This window comes from Arachis ipaensis, chromosome B4, assembly GCF_059453495.1.
Source record: "Arachis ipaensis isolate K30076 ecotype BB chromosome B4, ASM5945349v1, whole genome shotgun sequence".
In the NCBI taxonomy this organism is placed as follows: Eukaryota; Viridiplantae; Streptophyta; class Magnoliopsida; order Fabales; family Fabaceae; genus Arachis; species Arachis ipaensis.
The window spans coordinates 15819392-15837753 of record NC_142439.1 but is presented as its reverse complement, the minus strand read 5'-3'; the positions used below and the strand labels follow the sequence as shown (position 1 = coordinate 15837753).

The 18362-nt window shown below is 41.3% G+C and overlaps 2 protein-coding genes and 1 non-coding gene across 3 annotated transcripts; all 3 read right to left on the bottom strand.

The window, feature by feature from the left end:
* Positions 1 to 287: 287 nt before the first annotated feature.
* Positions 288 to 2192, bottom strand: LOC107639001 (small COPII coat GTPase SAR1A). Its single transcript, XM_016342404.3, has 3 exons — positions 1911 to 2192; positions 1652 to 1783; positions 288 to 757 (listed from the first exon to the last, which is right to left on the bottom strand). Exons 1-3 carry the CDS (start codon positions 2037 to 2039, stop codon positions 437 to 439), a joined length of 582 nt encoding a protein of 193 aa, XP_016197890.1. The 5' UTR covers positions 2040 to 2192; the 3' UTR covers positions 288 to 436.
* Positions 2193 to 13989: 11797 nt separating this feature from the next.
* LOC107639002 (small COPII coat GTPase SAR1A) lies at positions 13990 to 16574 on the bottom strand. The gene is made up of 3 exons (XM_016342406.3): positions 16275 to 16574; positions 16041 to 16172; positions 13990 to 14474 (listed from the first exon to the last, which is right to left on the bottom strand). The coding sequence occupies exons 1-3, from the start codon at positions 16401 to 16403 to the stop codon at positions 14154 to 14156; spliced, it is 582 nt and encodes a 193-aa protein (XP_016197892.1). The 5' UTR covers positions 16404 to 16574; the 3' UTR covers positions 13990 to 14153.
* On the bottom strand, positions 15125 to 15250 carry LOC148566765 (small nucleolar RNA snoR83). Its single transcript, XR_015881431.1, has one exon. It is a non-coding gene; the product is annotated as a small nucleolar RNA snoR83 (small nucleolar RNA).
* Positions 16575 to 18362: the final 1788 nt, after the last annotated feature.

The window sequence follows — 18362 nt, the reverse complement described above, 5'->3', positions numbered from 1 at the left end:
GCTACCAATTTGTTTCCATAGTTAGAATTATGTGGTCATGTGGAGCTAGGCCTTTGTTTAAACGTTGATGGAGTTATAGTTGGCATTATGAGATATGTAATTGTTTGAGCAATATATAGGAGAGACATCACAAATGGGAACTATGAAAATGTTATGTCCATTGCATGGAATAAGGATTTAGCTATAACCTATAATAGTTTTTATTAATGAGGCCCGGTACCAAACTACGATATTGAAGCAGTAAATTAGCAAGCATGTTTTCAGAAATATAAAGAATGAAAAAAAAATAAGAAAAAAGGCAATACTACTCATTTAAGTATGAATTCTCCAGGGGTAACCACCACCCTGGAAACTACACAGCCAAATGCTGATATTCAATCCAGTTGAAGGTAAATCAACAACACTGAGGATACTTATTTGTCTATATCTTCTTTCATCATTTGATGTACTGAGAAAGCCACTTAAAGCCTTCGCCATACCCCATCTTGCGGACAATACTGCACATGAACACCTCCAGAGGGCGGAGGTTGGAGTCGGCGAGATTGACCTTTCCCTTGCCTGTGGTGAAGTTGGTCAGTCCCATGTGGTAACGCAGCTCCTCCTCCGATGCAGCATAAGGTATGTCAATCTTGTTTCCCAATATAAGGAAAGGTACTTTCGCCAGTGACTCATCTGCAAGAAGAGCATCCAGTTCCTTCTTTGATTCTGCAAACCGTTCCTTATCATATGCATCAACCAGATAAACCACAGCATCCACCTACATCAAATAAAATTTACAGTTCAACCTGCTAGTCCAAGGAGAAAAACTATATACTCCAAAGATTAGGACTAAATGTAACTCGGCCTATGTTTACGTAGCCAGTCCCAATCCCTGCGACAGCCAACATAAAACTGTGTCGCATAGCAACGCATGGCTAGGATCTCGTGTAGGGTTGTGTTAGACCTGCAGCCAACGTATAACTTTGTTGCATCCCAATGCATGGACACAACGCTGTGACATTTTTAAACCATGTTGCCAACCTCATCTAGTGGGAAACGGCTTTGTTGATTAAATATTAGGATAAATAAATGTGAGATAATAGACATCACAGAACAAAAGCCAGTGGCACATTCCTTCTATCTATAAAATACTCCTTGAATTCAATTTTATCTGTCACTATTGCGGTCACTTTTCGCCACATACTTGGATCAATTTTAGCTCACAGCATGCATGCATGCATAAATTGGCTTAACTAGGAGGTTCCATTGGCTTAACTAGTCAAAATTGTAACCGAACAATCACTGAATTGTGGTTGAATTGAAAGGTATGTTATCTAAAACAATAATAATTCATGGTCTAACCAGTTTAACTAGAAGGTTGGTCCAACTTTTAAAACAATGGTCAGAAACATAAAAAACAGGAATCACAATAAGAAAACTTAAATTTCCAAATTTTAAGCGAACCACCCTACACAATATGAATAACAAGACAACACAATTAGAAGAGTGGCATTGAAAGCTTGAAACTCATCATCAAAGCCACCAATGAGCATGGAGCTCAGCTGGAGGAGACTGTTATAAGCAACTATGTTATAAAGGAGAGCTTTGTGGTTCAATCCTCCAATACCTATGGTGACCCCATGAAAAAGGAACAAAGAAACTAAGAATTAACCTGAGCATAATAGTCCCTCCAGACTCTGCGAGCAATCTGGTGTCCCCCCAAATCAAAGGCTTTGAATTTGATCTTCCCAATACTCAACTCCTCCGAAGTTGGGTATTGAGTTGGTTGATGCTGAACTAACCTCTGCAACAACAACAACAACGACAACAAAGAAAACACACAAATTTCAAAACTTGTTCAACAATTGCTTCATAAATTGATCAATCAATTAATTAGTTAATTTAAAAAAGTTTAGATTAAATAAACCTACCTCGTCTTTGAGCATGTGAAGCAAGGTGGTCTTGCCAGCATTATCAAGCCCTAGGAACAAGATTTTCGCTTCCTTTTGCCACAGACCCAGTGATGCCAAAATTCCATAGAACCAATCAAAAAGAAACATTTTTTTTCTCTCCGAAACAAAAAAATTTCCTAAGCCTGAGAGTTTTCAGGCGACGACTTCGCCGGAATGTGCAACCGGCGACGGAAAGAAAGACACAGAAAACGAAAAGAGAAAAAAAATTAAATTTTTGTTCACTTGGGTAATTTTTTAGTCAAATTATTTTATTTTTTGGAATGTATATAGGTGACGCTGGGTACTGGTTACCGATGTGGCAGGTAAAGGTGACGCTGTGGTGTGACGTGTTGCCGTCGAATGCTTGACTTGGAAAGTTAAGGGGAATGATGAGGTGACTGGAAGAGCCGGTTGTTGGGCAGGTGTGCTACGTGTAAGCGTTTGGTTGGGTGGTACGCGTCACTGGGTTTGACACAGTGAGAGCGAGTGCTTGCGTGTATGAAGAGGGGGCGAATATGTTTATTTAGTTAGAAAAGAAAGGAAAGTACTAGAAAATAGTCAAATGCTTATTAAAGAAAAATAAGAAAGCAGTCAACCAGTTTTTTTTTTTTTTTGAATATTATTGATGCCTTTTAGAACTAATTTATTTGATATGTGATGACGTGTATATATATATATATATAATATTTTTGTGAATATATCTGTCAGAATTTAAAATTATTAACATAATAGTATATTATTTATTTACTCATCTCTTTTCCAAGTTGTAATAAGTTAATAATTATTCGGTTGTTCGGGTCCGAAGCGAATTTAGTACGATGGAGTTCGAGAGTTGGTGGGTTACTGGATGTCTGGCCTGGGAGAGTTCCGGAGGGCAGGTGAGCAAGACTTTTTTGAGATGACGAGGAGGGGGTGCCACCTGCAAGGACTCCAACGCTTAAGTTAGTGTCCGTACAAGAGGCAGCAATTAGGGTAAAGGGAGTAATGTACTTGAGGGAGGGGTAGGGCCCTCCCCTTATATAGTTTGTACTAGAGTGGGTCTCACATGTGCAGACCCTCTTTCTTGAAAGTTTCCTTTCCAGCTGTCTTGGGGTTCTGATGAGGTAGGGGAGTAAGGTGAGTTGGCGGGTCAAGAAACCCGTCGGGTCGGCTCGCGGGGAGCACCCGAACTCGATTTGCTTGTGGGCTGGGTCGGAACAGTGCCTCCAACGCGTTAATCACTAAAATAGGTGATTGGCGCGTTAGTGTAACTCGCCCCTTCTCTGGTTGAGCTCCCCGAAGATCGGAAGTCCGTTGATGGAGGATGCAACTTCATGCGCGTGTTTTGCCCCCACGCGTAGCTTTGCGTGTCGCTTCGACCTTCGCGCCGAGCATTTAATGCTCATAATGATTGATTTGAAAACCTAGGAAAAAAGACTATTGTGCCCTGTCTTTTCGCACTTCCTCTTTTGACGGTTACCATTCTGATTTTCTCAAAACCACCATCTTTTTCATTTGCTTCCACATTTTTGTTCCCCTTCTCATCTGCTTCTGTTTATTGCTTCATTTTCGGGATCGCTTTCCGGATCGCTCTTGAGGGAACTTTTCGTGATGCTAGGGGGCATTGTTAGCAGAACCGGACCGAATCAGACCGGCCGGTTCAACCAGAAAACCAGTGAACCGAATCTTATACCGATTTGGTCCGGTGTTTGGACCGTACAAAGAATCAAACCGGTGTGAATCAGTCAAATCCAGAAAGAACCGGTGCGAACCGGTCAAACTCGGTGAAATCAATCCGACCGAACCGTTTGGGAGTGAAACCTTTTTAAAATGTTTGTGGTGAGGTTCGAACACCTGTCCTCAAGGAAACTAAAAGACTCCACCACCACCAGGTTAGCGTGTTTTCTATTAAAATTTATGCAAAATATAATACATATAGATATCTTTTATCAAATAGTTTACCTTTATTTAATTTATTTTAATTTTAGTTATAAACTCACTCATTTTTAAATTAATTATATTTTATTTAACAATAATTATAAACTCACTTTTTTTTATAATTATATAATATCTATTAATATTATTTTTTAATAAATACTTGTAGTATATAATAGTATAATAGATATAAACTAATTAATAAATTATTAAAATTTAAAAATAATAGTTATTTTAATATAAAAACAAAATAAAAATATTTGTGATAGAGTAAAAATAACAAAATATTTATTGTTCATGTTCCATATTGTTTTAAAATAACTTGATATTTTTAAAATGTTAGTAAAAATATGTATTTTAAATTTTAATTTTAAACTTTTGACTATTTTTTATTTTTTATTTACATAAGACCGGGTCAAACAGTTCAACCAATAACCCACCGGTTGAACCAGTGACTCAGTGACCCAGTGACCTGACCGGTTCGATCACCGGTTCGGTTCTGACAACTATGCTAGGGGTACCATTCAGGCGTTTATAGTGAATCCAGGCTTTAGGTACTAGCGCAGGAATCATAGATCAGTGATATATTTAGTCGTAGATCCGTTTTGTTTAATTTCTGACTTAGCGATCTCCCAGGTTAACTTGAGTGGTGCCCCCATTGTAGATATGGCGCGAACACCAGCACCGAACGTTATTGATTTTTACGCCTGGGTGACCTCGGATGTGAAGGACACCCCGTCTTGGGTATCTAGGGAGGAGCTCCAGGCTCTTCGGGACGCGGGTTCCTTATGCGGGGGTCTGAGAAAGCATACTACCAGGTCTATGTCCCCAGCGAATGTGAGATGGTGTGCCATAAAAACATGGCTTCCCCCCAGGTGGTCGACTGGCTGTGGGTATATAAGCCTATGTTCACCATGCTAGATCTCCGGCTTCCTTTCTCCCCCCTCGTTATGTCACTACTCAACCATTGTGACGTCGCCCCGTCACAACTTCATCCAAATAGTTGGGCCGTTGTTCGGTGTTTCAAACTGGTGTGTGAGTACTTGGAGATCCCGGCCTCCGTAAACGTCTTTCTCTATCTCTTTCTTCTAACGAACCCCTCTCGCGCGGGGGAAGACGAAGAAAGGGTATATGTCCTTCCGGGCCGTTTAAGGCCATAAAATATTTGGTCTCTTCGAAGATTCCTTCCATCACTTCAAGAGCACCTTCCTTCTTTAAGGTACTGCCTGCCCCGGGTCATCACCCTTTCTGGCTTACCCTGGAACGGGAAAGAAAGATCTTGACCTACTGGAGTTTCGAGGCGGGCTCAGACTATTTGATAGAAGAAACTTACGAGGGGATGAGTGAGGAGAACCGCCGGATTGTCGGCATACTGTCGGTAATTTTTGGTTCCAAGATCTGAATCCTCACCGTGATAGGAAACCGGGAAGTCAATCGTACTCATGTCGGTAGGTTATCACCTTGTTTTCTTAGACCCTTCCTTTCCGTTTCTTCTGGTGTTTCTTATTGCTAACTTTGGTATCTTACTTGTGTTTCCTCTGCAGTTTCCATGGCTGACGGGAAGACCACCATGGACGATCTTATGGCCCACTTCCTTGGAAGTGATGACGACGATTCCTCGGCTACCCATTCAGACAACCTGGGCTCCGACGCCGTTGGCGAAGGGAGCGGCCAAGTTGCTGCAGGAGATCAGGACAACTCCTAGCCTTCCGGGAGCACTCAGGACGAACACCCTCCGGAGAACGCGGCTGTGGAAGAGCCAATCCTGGAGCAGGAAACTGGCCTCGAGACTGATCCCGATTTGACCATCGCGCCCAATCCTAAGAAACGAAAGGGACCTGCTGGGGAGACTCTAACAGTAATGGAGAGGAGTGTGACGCTGGGGGCTTTATTGACTCTCAACTCCTCCCGGGGACCGAGGAGTTCTTTCGGGAGGAGGACCTTGCTGCCCAAGCAAAGTGGGTTTATCAAAGCCTCCTCCGAGCTGCTGCCATTGTCCGAAAGGTAGAGCCCATTTTGGCCCAGTGCCAGGTTCTAGAGGGAAAGCTTCGCGCTGCCCAAAAAGATATTGCCGACCTAACGGCCTGGGAAGGGTTCCTCAAGACTCAGCTCGCTGAGAAGGATAATAAGGCAGAGGAAGATGCCACTGAAATCAACAAGCTGGAGGAGCGCGACCTTTCCCTTTCCAAAGATTTGAATATCGCTCGGGGTCAGGCTATCTCCATGGAGGCCAAGGTCAAGGAGTTGGAGAAAAAATTGAGAGAGCTGGAGGAAAAGCATGAGGAAGTCGAGAGGTCGGCTCATGCTGCTCATCAGGAGGTTGCCTTCTTGAAGAAGAAGAACAAGGACCTTGTGAGGGACGCCGAGAAGGTCATCTTGGCAACCGAGGAGGGGATCAAAGCTCAGATCGCTGTGTTGGCACCCGATCTCGATACTTCCTCGGTTGGGGCCTTTAAAATGGTTCAAGATGGCAAAATCATGGACATTCCCAAGAAGGCAGGAGCTCCTTAGTAGCTATGACCTGTTTTATGCTTCTGTAGCTTGAACTTTTCTTTCAGGCCGATGTATTGGCCTTGTTGTAATACTTTGACTTGTCGGGTCGATGTGTTGCCCTTGTTTTGTAACTTTTGCCTTATTGGGCCGATGTGTTGCCCTTGTTTTGTTGCGCTGACTCGTCGTATACATATTTTTTTAGCCGATTAATTACCTTTTGAATGTATTTTATTTTCCTTATCGTCGAGTCGGTAGGCTTTTTGTAGGCCGATTTAGTTACCTTTGAAAAATAATTGGATGTTACTATTTGCTAGCCTTATCATTTGGCCGGTAGGCCACGTATTTTACTTACGGCACTTTGCACCGATTAGGGCTTTCAGGGTGATCAGTCCCGGTTAGCCGTGTGAAAAGTAAAGGTATAACCCTTAAAATCAGCAAAGAGACGTAATGTAATGTTTTTGGAATTTAGAATGAAACAAAACATAATAGCGAGTGAGATAAACCATGGTAACAAATGAAATAACAAAAACTAGATGACAGATTAGAGCCGAAATGAACGAAGGAGCGAAAACCCGTTAAGTCATCTGGTAGCCTTTCAAGAGTAGAATCTTTTCAAGTTCACTATGTTCCATGTCCTCGGTACCTCGCTTCCATCCAAGCGTTCCAGCTTGTAAGCTCCTTTGCCGTGTACTTCTCTTACCCTGTATGGGCCTTCCCAATTTACTACTAACTTGCCTTCTCCTGGGGTCGGTAATCCGATGTCATTTCTTCGCAACACCAGGTCGCCTGGCTCGAAGCTCCTCTTCAGCACTTTGGCATTGTATCTTAAAGCCACTCTTTGCTTCAGCGTCGTTTCTGTCAAGTGAGCCATCTCCCTAGTTTCAGCAATCAGATCTTTCTCCACTGCTTCGTCTACGACCCCAAGGAGCAGTCTCGGGCTTGGTTCCCGATTTCAACTGGAACGACCGCGTCGACCCCATAAGTAAGCCGAAACGGGGTTTTCCCGGTAGAAGATTAGGGTGTCATCCAATACGACCATAAAACCGAGGCAAGCTCGTTTGCCCATAGACCCTTCTTCTGGTCTAATCGTTTCTTCAGGCCACGAAGGATGACCTTATTCGCAGCTTCCACTTGGCCATTACTCTGCGGGTGCTCTACCGATGAGAATTTCTGCTTAACTCCTAGTCCTGAGAGGAACTCCCCAAACTTTCTGTCCGTGAACTGTGTCCCGTTGTCCGAGATGACGACCTCTAGGATTCCAAACCTGGAGACCACCTGTCTCCATATGAACTTCCGACAATTCGCCGAGGATATACTGGCCATCTGTTTTGCCTCGATCCACTTAGTGTAGTAGTCGATCGCTACGATTAGATACTTGACCTGCCCGGGACCCACTCGGAATGAGCCCAAAAGGTCTACCCCCCATTGGGCAAAACGTCGCGACGCCAGCATCGAATTTAACTCCATCGTTGTGGAATTGTGGAAGTTAGCATTCTCCTGGCACTTCTTGCACCTTTTTATAAATTCTTGAGCATCCGACATCATGGAGGGCCAATTAGTATCGAGCTCTGACGAGCTTTCTAGCTAACGCCTTTCCCCCAATATGGTGGCCGCAGCATCCTTCATGGACTTCGCTTAGAACTAATCTGTCTGATCGAGGCGTAAGCACTTCAACAGTGGCTGATTGAGCCCTCGTTTGTATAGTTGGCCCTGTATCGCTACATACTTGGTTACTTCCCGCCTTACCGTCCTGCCTTACCGTCCTGGCGTCCTGCTCGCCTTCAGGGAGCTTGCCATTTTCTAGGAAGTGGAGGATTGGATCGATCCATGAGGGGGGAGTCATTGCTTGTGTGACACAGAGGGTTACCGGTGGCTCCTTTATCAGCCCCTGGATCAGAGATGGATTTCCCGTCCCTGGCTTTATGCTTGCTAACTTGGACAAGAGGTCGGCCCTCGCATTTCTTTCTCTGGGTACATGTCGAATCATGACCTCTTCAAAATCTTCACACAACTTTTTTACCATCTCCAAATACTTCTGGAGTAGGGAATCTTTGGCCTGAGAGGTCCCGTTAACCTGGGAAGTAACAATCTGGGAGTCACTATTGACTTCGACCCATGATACCCCGACCTCTGTGACCAAGAGCAGGCCACCTATCAAGGCTTCATATTCCACCTGATTGTTAGATACCGGAAAATCAAACTTTACTGATTGCTCGTAAGTCATCCCGGCTGGGCTTTCGAGTATTATCCCTGCCCCTCTGAACACCTGGTTGGAAGCCCCGTCCACATGAAGTTTCCACCGTGTGTTTGTGTTCTCGGGTGGATCCCCGACTACCTCCACCAGGAAGTCCACCATTGCCTGGGCCTTGATTGCATGCCTGGGCTCGTAGTGCAAATCGTACTGGGACAGTTCGATTGCTCATGCCATCATGAGGGCCGCTAAATCGGGTTTCTGTAGAACCTGTCTAATGGCTTAGTCGGTTCTGACAATGATCGGGTGTCCCTGGAAGTATTGTTTCAACCTTCTGGATGAGGTTAACGGGGCATAGGCCAGCTTTTCTAGCTTGGTGTACCTCAGTTCTGCACCTTGGAGCGTCTTACTGACGAAGTATACTGGTTGCTGGACCTTGTCTTCCTCTCGAATGAGGGCAGCCGCCAGGGCTTGATCTGTTACTGCCAGGTATAAAAATAATAGCTCCCCATCTTTTGGCTTGCCGAGGATAGGAGGTTCTGACAGTATCCTTTTGAAGTGGTTGAATGCTTCCTCGCATGCTGGGGTCCATTCGAAGGCTATTCTCTTCTTCATCAGATTAAAGAAGGGGAAGGCCTTTGCTGCCGAGGTGCCGAGAAAGCGGGATAGAACAGTGAGCCTCCCCGCCAACCTTTGAACATCCTTGATGCAACCCGGACTTGTCATCCGCAAGACAGCTTCGCACTTATCCGGGTTGGCCTCTACTTCCCTGTGTTATCATAAAGCCGAGAAACTTCCCGGCTTCCATGGCAAACGCGCACTTAAGGGGGTTGAGTCTCAGGTTGTGCTTACGAAGGGACTCGAAGACAGTCTCAGGGTCTCTTACCAGATCATTCGACTCACTGGTCTTTACGAGGATGTCGTCAACGTATACCTCAACCGACTTGCCGATGAGGCTGCTGAAGACTTTGTTCATCATCCTTTGATAGGTTGCCCCATCATTTTTCAGTCCAAATGGCATCACTTTGTAACAGTAAGTCCCAGTTAGCGTTATGAACGTTGTCTTCTCCTCGTCAGGCTGGTGCATGGGTATTTGATTGTACCCGGAGTAAGCATCCATGAAACTCAGGAAACGATATCCCGATGCTGCGTCGACCAGGGCGTCGATGTTTGGAAGGGAAAAGAGTATTTGGGGTAGGCTTTGTTGAGGTCCGAGTAGTTGACACACATTCTCCACTTCCCATTGGCTTTCTTAACGAGGACTACATTGGACAGCCATGCCGAGTACTCAAGCTCTCTTATAAACCCGGCATCTAGCAGGCTGGCCGTCTGCTTGGCCACCTCGTTTGTTCTTTCCTGCGACATTTTCCTCCTCTGCTGTGCTATGGGCTTGGCATCCGGCTTTATGGCCAGCCGGTGGGACATGAAGTTGGGGTCCACTCCTAGCATATCGGCTGGGGTCCAGGCAAAGAGATCGCCGTTAGCTCTTATAGTCTTCACGAGAGGCTCCTTCAGGTGGTGGGGGAGATTTCTATTCACGAAAGTAAACTTTTCCTTCGAGTCCCCAACTTGAAACTTCTCTAGGTTGCCCTGGGGCTCTGGCCTCGAGTTCTCGTCTAGCCTTGCATCTAAATCGGCCAGAAAAACACCGGCTGCCTCCTTTGACCTCTTTCTCAGGGAAACGCTGGTGTTATCACTTGCGACGGCCGTTTCCACATCACCTCTTATGGATCCAACGATCCCATCATCTGTGATGAATTTCATGACCAAAAACTTAGTACATATTACAGCCGAGAATTCATTGATTGTCTTTCTCTTCATAATGACGTTGTAAGCTGTGGAGTCTCGTAAGACAACGAACTCCGCCATTACTAACTTCTTTGCTTCATTCGACCCTACACAGACCGGGAGGGTGATCACTCCGTCGGGCCTTATGTAGTTGTCCCCTAGGCCTATGACCTCATGTTGGTGGACCTTGAGGTCAGCCTCCTTGAGCCCCAGGGCATCAAATACATTTCTGAACATGATGTTTGAGTCGGCCCCTGTGTCAACGAGGATTCGTTTGACTAGGCCTGTGCCAATCCTCGCTGTGATCACCATAGGCGGGTTCTTCGGGAGGTCGTGCAGCCATTGGTCCTCTGGGCAAAAGGACATCCTGGGTGGGTCCCTGGACAAGGTCCTCAGATTCCCTGACGACACAGCCAAGATTTTGACATCCTTCCTTGTCGATTTTGACTTGGGGGCGAGTCTTGCCCTACCACTACGTTGACAACTACTGTAGGGGTGTTGTCTGCGTTCTCCGTGGTACCTTGCCTTTGCTTCACAGCTCGGCTGCGATCCTCCTCGGACCGTTTGCGCTCCCGTCTTCGCGGTTCCCTGATGAACTGGGAGAATTCAGCTAACTTTCCCTCACGAATAGCTTGCTCCTGGGCATTCTTGAGGTCAAAGCAGTCTTGCGTCTTGTGGCAGAAGCCTTTGTGATAGTCACAGTACAAGTTCTTGTTCCCCCCTGTCCTGTCCTTCAGCTGCCGAGGCTTTGACAAGATCCCTTTGTTCGCTATTTGTTGATACACCTCTGTTATAGGGGCTATGAGGGGGGTATAATTTGTGAAACATTCCGACCCGAGGAAACGATTTGGGTAGCTTTGTCGACGCTCTTTCCCTGGGGTCTCCCTTTGTTTTTTTGAGTAGACGGGTTTCCTAGGATGGGGGTTAGCTGGCTGCCGTTTATTGGCTGCCACCACCTGACTAACTTCCTCATCATTGATGTATTCTTTGGCTATATTCTGAATTTTCTGCATCGTCCAGACGGGTCTAGTGGTGAGGTGCTTTCTGAAATTCTCATTTAGTAGGCCGTTTGTCAAACACAAACTGGCCACCGAGTCCGTTAGGCCATCTATTTCTAGGCACTCATCGTTGAACCTGTCTAGGAACTTCCTGGTTGGTTCTCCATTTTTCTGGGTGATCCCTAGCAGGTTGATTGGGTGCTTCGCTTTGACAATACGCGTGGTGAACCGGGCTAATAAGCTGCGTGATATGTCCGCAAAGGTCGTAATGGACTCTTACGGGAGCGCGTTGAACCACCGAATCACCGGCCCTGCCAGCATCACCGGGAATGCACGACACCTCACTGCATCGCCTACCCCTTCGAGATCCATCCTTGCTTCAAAAGCCGTCAGATGTTCTTGAGGGTCCTTGGTCCCGTCGTACTTCATGTCCATCGGTTTGTTGAAGTGTTTGGATAGGCGAACTTTGAGGATAGAGGGGTGGAAAGGGGTTGCCCCTATGATGACGAGGTCCTGTTTTTTCCTTCCTCCGTTTCCCCGGGTTTCCCCGTGGCCCTCGGTCCTTTCAGGCGTACGGGAACGGGTTCGAGCATTGGTCTCGGCTCGCCCGTTATCTCCTCCCCGACTTCCCTCACGGCCTTCCGCCCTCCTGAGTGGAGAGCGGGTGCGGGATAGGCTCGGCCAGGAGTCCCTGCTATGGGAGGGGCGATATCGATCTTGTGCCGCTAGCTCGCATTCGAGATTCTGCACCCTGTGTCTGGGCTCCTGCATGATCCTTGCGTGGTCGTCTCCCGTTCCTCGGAAAGGACAACTTTCGGGAGATCGAAAGCGTTGGTTTTCTCTTTGTGTCACGTGGCTCGACTGTTCGCAGGAGGTGCCTGCAGAACTCACCCTGCTCCTCATGCGGGCTCCTCCTTCTTCACGAAGCTCGTTCGAGTGTGGGAACAACACTGCCATTCAATCCAGGTCCCCACAGACGGCGCCAATGTTCGGTTGCTTGGGTCCGAAGCGGATTTGGTACGATGGAGTTCGAGAGTTGGTGGGTTACTGGATGCCTAGCCTGGGAGAGCTCCGGAGGGCAGGTGAGCGAGACTCTTCCGAGCTAACGAGGAGGGTGGTGCCACCTACAAGGACTCCAACGCTAAAGTTAGTATCCGTACAAGAGGCGGCAATTAGGATAAAGGGAGTGACGTACCTGGGGGGAGGGGTAAGGCCCTCCCCTTATATAGTTTGTACTATAGTAGGTCTCACATGTGCAGACCCTCTTTCCTAGAAGTTTCCTTTCCATCTGTCCAAGGATTCTGATGAGGTAGGGGAGTGAGGTGAGTTGGCGGGTCAGGAAACCTGTCGGGTAAGCTCGCGGGAAGCACCCGAACCCGATTTGCTTGTGGGCTGGGCCGGAACAATAATTAACCCATTCAGTTCTCTATTCCCAAATCCCAATATCCTGTTGCAATTTCCCCCTCCCATTGTACCATTTTAGCTTCTTTTTTTCTTTTACAGCGACAAACGGGTGTTGAAGACTAGGCTCGGCCCAAAATAAAATTTAATCCATATTTTTCAAGTTTGAATTTTTTATTTTTGTAATATTTAAGCCAGTTAAAATTATATTTTGTGATATTTATTATCAAAGATTGTCCAATCTATTTCACCAAATATATATACTTTGTAGATATTCGGTCCAAAATGATATTTTATAATTAAAATATATATTTATAGAGAAATTAATATGTTATACTTTTATATTTCGTTAATATTTTTATATTATATAATATTAGTTTTACTTTAAAATAATTTAAAAAAGAAGATTTTATTTATAAGTAAAATTTAAAAAATTATATACATTAATTATCTATGAAGCACGGACACTTTACTGAATTGTAGTGTCCGCATATCGGATACATTTTATTTTTAGACACAACACTCATCGACACTAATCTGACACGCGTGTCTTCTGTGTCTAACCGTGTCTTAATAAAAGAAATAAAAAAATTCTTCTCCAGACACACCTAGATACCATCACGTGTCAGTATATCTAGCTTTATTCTTAACATATATTCTTGAAATGCGTTTAGAAATAATATATACTATTAATTATTAAAGCAAAATATTCTGAATACTTTATATAATTAAATAAAGACATTAAAAATATTTAAAAAATATTTTATATATATATCATGTTCACGTATCTTATAAAAATTTAAAATTCGTGTGTCCGCATGTCCCTTTGTTCGTGTGCGTGCATCATAACTAATTATATATCTAAACATCTAGTTGATCCATTTTAATCCTTTTAGTTCAAATTAATTTAAAATTAAGTTCAAATATTTAAAATAAACCCTATAAAGTACAAAAATGTTATTCATATACCAAAATTAGCTACTAATATATTTGTGTATAAATATGTGTAATTTAATTTATTTTTAATGTGTATTTATATTCCTAACATATATAAAAATTATCCTATTGACGTTTTACTAAACACAAGCCAGGTAAGAAATCAGACCAAAACTATGTAACCTTTGCATTCTGAGTCAGCTTATCGTATGTATCAGGAAACAGGAACCAAAGTGGATGGAGATTCTTCCAAATTTATTAGTCTCTACCCAGTCATAATCACCCTACAACACAATCCAGCATTTCAAAGAACAAGGGACATTTCACCAAAAGAATCTTTGAAGATACAAATCTTAATTATCATGTAATATTACTGCACTTGTACCAAATAATACAATCAAATTCATCAAAAGCAAAAAACAGTGGCAAAAACTATTCTGAAGATGTGCTACTTGGACAAAGGAAAAGGGGTAACAAAAACAAAAAAATGATGCTGGAATTCTACTTGATGTATTGGGAGACCCACTTGAAGCCGTCGCCGTATCCCATCTTGCGGACGATGCTGCACATGAACACTTCGAGAGGTCGAAGGTTGGAATCCGTGAGATTGATCTTGCCTTTGCCCGTGGTGAAATTTGTCAGGCCGAGATGATATCGTAGCTCCTCTTCCGAAGCTGCGTATGGGATGTCGATCTTGTTTCCTAGCACTAGAAACGGAACATTTGCCAAGGCTTCATCTGAAAGCAACGCGTCAAGCTCCTTCTTCGATTCTGCAAACCTCTCCTTGTCGTAGGCATCTACCAGATAAACAACAGCATCCACCTGAAAAGCCGAAACCAGTGAAACTCTATATCCTATTTGGTAACTGTTCAAGGACAAATAAACAGAGTGACACAAACCTGTTTAGAGAATGAGACGGGTATAAGAGTAGGCAAGAATCAAATGCCTCTTATCCTAAGATAACTTTTCCAACTTTCTATCCACCAAAAATTTAGAGACAACTGACTCTGTCATAATTGTCACAATGTTTCTGTCTCGAGACACTTACCAGACACAACCTAAAAGAGTTAAGCTACTAAAGAATTGATCACCAATCTTCAAGAAGTTATGGTACAATGGAATATAAGTCCAGTCAAACTACAGTAAGAGCAGAAAAGAATCAATGAATCAAACCCCAAACCCTTGTATGGATTGTTGAATAAACAAGGAAATGCATCCAGGGACTAAGCAACAATTATGAAACAAAATTCAGTCATCATTACTAGATACCTCTTCTCCGAGAGGTGAAAAAATATATCAATTCACAATTATATATTCTAAATGTATAATGCATAAAAAGAATGAGTCAATCACTTTGGGGGGGGGGGGGGGGGGGTTCTTATAGTTATACTTTTGTGCTGATCTAAGTACGTGAATTCTCCCTCTCAGTCTTGTAATGTTCTTGTTTTAGAATACATTAGGGAGCAAAAAGGACATGTTTGGAAAGTCACTAGTAAACACCTCCTGGAAGTTCATTAAGGGGTGCTATCAGCGAAAACTTCCACTTTCAATATCTGCCTCCGATGAATCAGATAACTACAGAGAGCTTTATCTGGGATTAAGAAGGCATAGATTGCAGGATGAGTAAGAACTTATGCAAATCAGCCTAGTTACTATTATTAACAAGAAGAATGAAACAGAAAAAACTGTAAGAGTTTGAAACAAAAATGTGGTAGCCGGGAAATAGCAACGTATTGGCAAAGGATCACAGGAAAAAGGAGCAAGACCAAAAAGCACTTAAAGTGAAAACCAGCACTCCATATGGAAAATGAACACTAATGAACAGACCAGATTGGAAGTAGGTGATATGCTATGTTAAGTTGAAACGGTTCGCAACCAAGGAGCATAGACACCCCACTGAGCTGCCTAGCAAGCACACCACGAACTCTAACAGTTAATAACACTCGTTCAACACACTTGTCACTTGTGTCCAACCATGTCTAGATCAATAAATAAATAAATAAATAAATAAACGAACCTCTTTGAACACACTGTAACATAGCCAATCAACAACAACAACAAAGCCTTGTCCCACTAAGTGAGGTCGGCTACATGAATCAAATGACGCCATTGTGCTCTGTCATGTAACATAGCCAATCAAGATATAATATAATTGGCTATAGGAGCACTAGCCACCTTGTCTGTGAAGCAATTTGTCCCATCAATGAAACAAAATAGAATGCTTCAAGGACTCAACAGAAACAAAGTGAACAACCAAGCTCCAAAGCATCACCACAAAGAAAAATCCCACTTTGGCAATTGCTAAATCATTACAAATTATCACTGGGCATAAATCAGAAATTGAGAAAAATAATAAACAAAGCAAAAACTCAAAATAACGATTATAACCTTTGCATAGTAGTCTTTCCAGACTCTGCGAGCAACTTGGTGGCCACCCAAATCAAAAGCCTTGAACTTGATCTTGCCAATGCTCAATTCCTCGGAAGTGGGGTGTTGGGTAGGTTGATGCTGAACTAATCTCTGAAATTGAAACAAACCCCAGAAAAATTAAGAATTAAAAATATCATCTTTTTAAAGTATTTTCAAAGGGTATTGAAATTGATGAAAGGGGGGGACAAGAACCTCGTCTTTGAGCATGTGAAGGAGGGTGGTCTTGCCGGCATTATCGAGACCCAGGAAGAGAATCTTGGCTTCTTTTTGCCAAAGGCCGAGGGAGGCTAGAATGCCATAGAACCAGTCAAAGAGGAACATGTCTTGAGAGATCCAAACCCGAAAGTGAAAAGGGGAAAAGGAACAAGATACAGATCGCAGGTTTGAGGAACGATGATTGAGAAGGGAAGCAGATCTTGGGTTGGGAGATACAGATCCTACATCATGTAATGTTTTTGTCTCTTTTTTTGCATTTACAAAAGCATGTGGTGGCAATGCTATGCACCAATCTATTCTTTTATTTATTATTTATTTCTTTTTTCTAAAAAATTCATGTCATTTAAATATTAATATGTATTATGTTAAATAATTTAATTGAATATATTTAATTATTTAATTATTTTAGTTATTATTTTTATATAAAAATCATTTTATGAAAATAATTATCTAATTTTATACTAATTTTAAATAAGATATGAAATATCAAAATTTATATACTAAATAAGAATGTAACTTAAAATAATAGAAAACCAATTGAATTGGATTAGTGAAATGTTTTTGTTAATAAGACCCAATGACAACAATCTAATCAACATATATTAAAATATTTGCTTCAAACACTTAATAGTTGAAGAATCATACAAAATCAAAATAAGGCTAGTTTGAAAAAATAGTTTAATTAAGCTATTTTTAAAAAAAATAGTTTAAATAATAAATAATTATATTAAAAATAGTTTATAAATTAGTTATTTTGTATTTAGATTTTTAATTTTAAAAGTGATTATTTTATAAAAATATAATAAAAAATAGTAGTATTATGAGAGAAATTTTTTTTAATTTTTTTATAAATTTTTAAATAATTTTTTAAAAAACTGTAATTTAATTTTAAAAAAATATTAATACTATTATTTTTTATAAATTAAAAACTCAAAAATATTACTTTTGAAGCTTCCAAACGAACCTAAATACTATCATGTAATTTTCTTATAAAAATAGAATAATTATGCATCATCTGACATCATCGTAGATTTCATCACTTGTTAATTCTTTAAAGATCAAACATATATTTTCTTACTTGGTGTGTATCATTTCACATTTTAATAAGACTTTAATTTTCCAACAGCTCAATGGAGGACAGCTTTGGGGACCAATGATGTTGGTGTTGGTTGGCTGGCTGGCCTTGTAATTAGTGAGTTGTATGTAACTTATATATTATATTTCACTTTATTTATAAAGATTTATCTTATATTCTAAAAATATATATTAAAATTATAAATTAAAAAATATTAAAAATACAAAAAATTAAATTTTTAATATATTTATTTTGTATTTATTATATATCTTTAAGATATATATTAATTAAACTTTATTTATAATTTTTTTGTTAAGATAATTAATGTTGTACAATAATTTAACTTTTATGGGCTAATCTTATATTGAATATTATTTAACTATATTGACCAGATATTGAATATTTTTTATTTATTATTTAAAATTTATGTTTTTGACATACTATTGTAATTTGAATATTCATTTTCCAATTATTCGATTGATACAATTGTAAATCGTAGCCAACTACTCTCTAACCCTAAGTATGTAGATGATTAGATGCCATTATAACCAAAATTAAAGGGCTCAAACTAGTCTCTTATAATGAGAAGAAAAGTTTGCTAATCTTGGTTTTAAGAGTTGCAACTATATTAAATGAACTTCATATTGTTTAACATTGAAAATTTAGGTATATTTGGTAGAACTATAATCTATTTTTATATTTTACAAGTATTTTTTTATGATTATTGGTAAATTATCTAAAAAAACAATATACTCAATTACTTACAAGAAAAAACTCAATTACTAAATCAAAAAGTATGAAAAAACAATGAGGGAGATAAACAACGTGAACAATGAAATAAAAAAAGGAAAATAGAATAAATTTTTTTATTAATTAATTATTAATTATTTCAGATTTTAAAATTTAAAAGATAAGGATTTTAAATTAAACCACATTAGTTACATCGATTATCATGCTAACTTCTCTCTTCTATTCGCAAACTCCGGTCT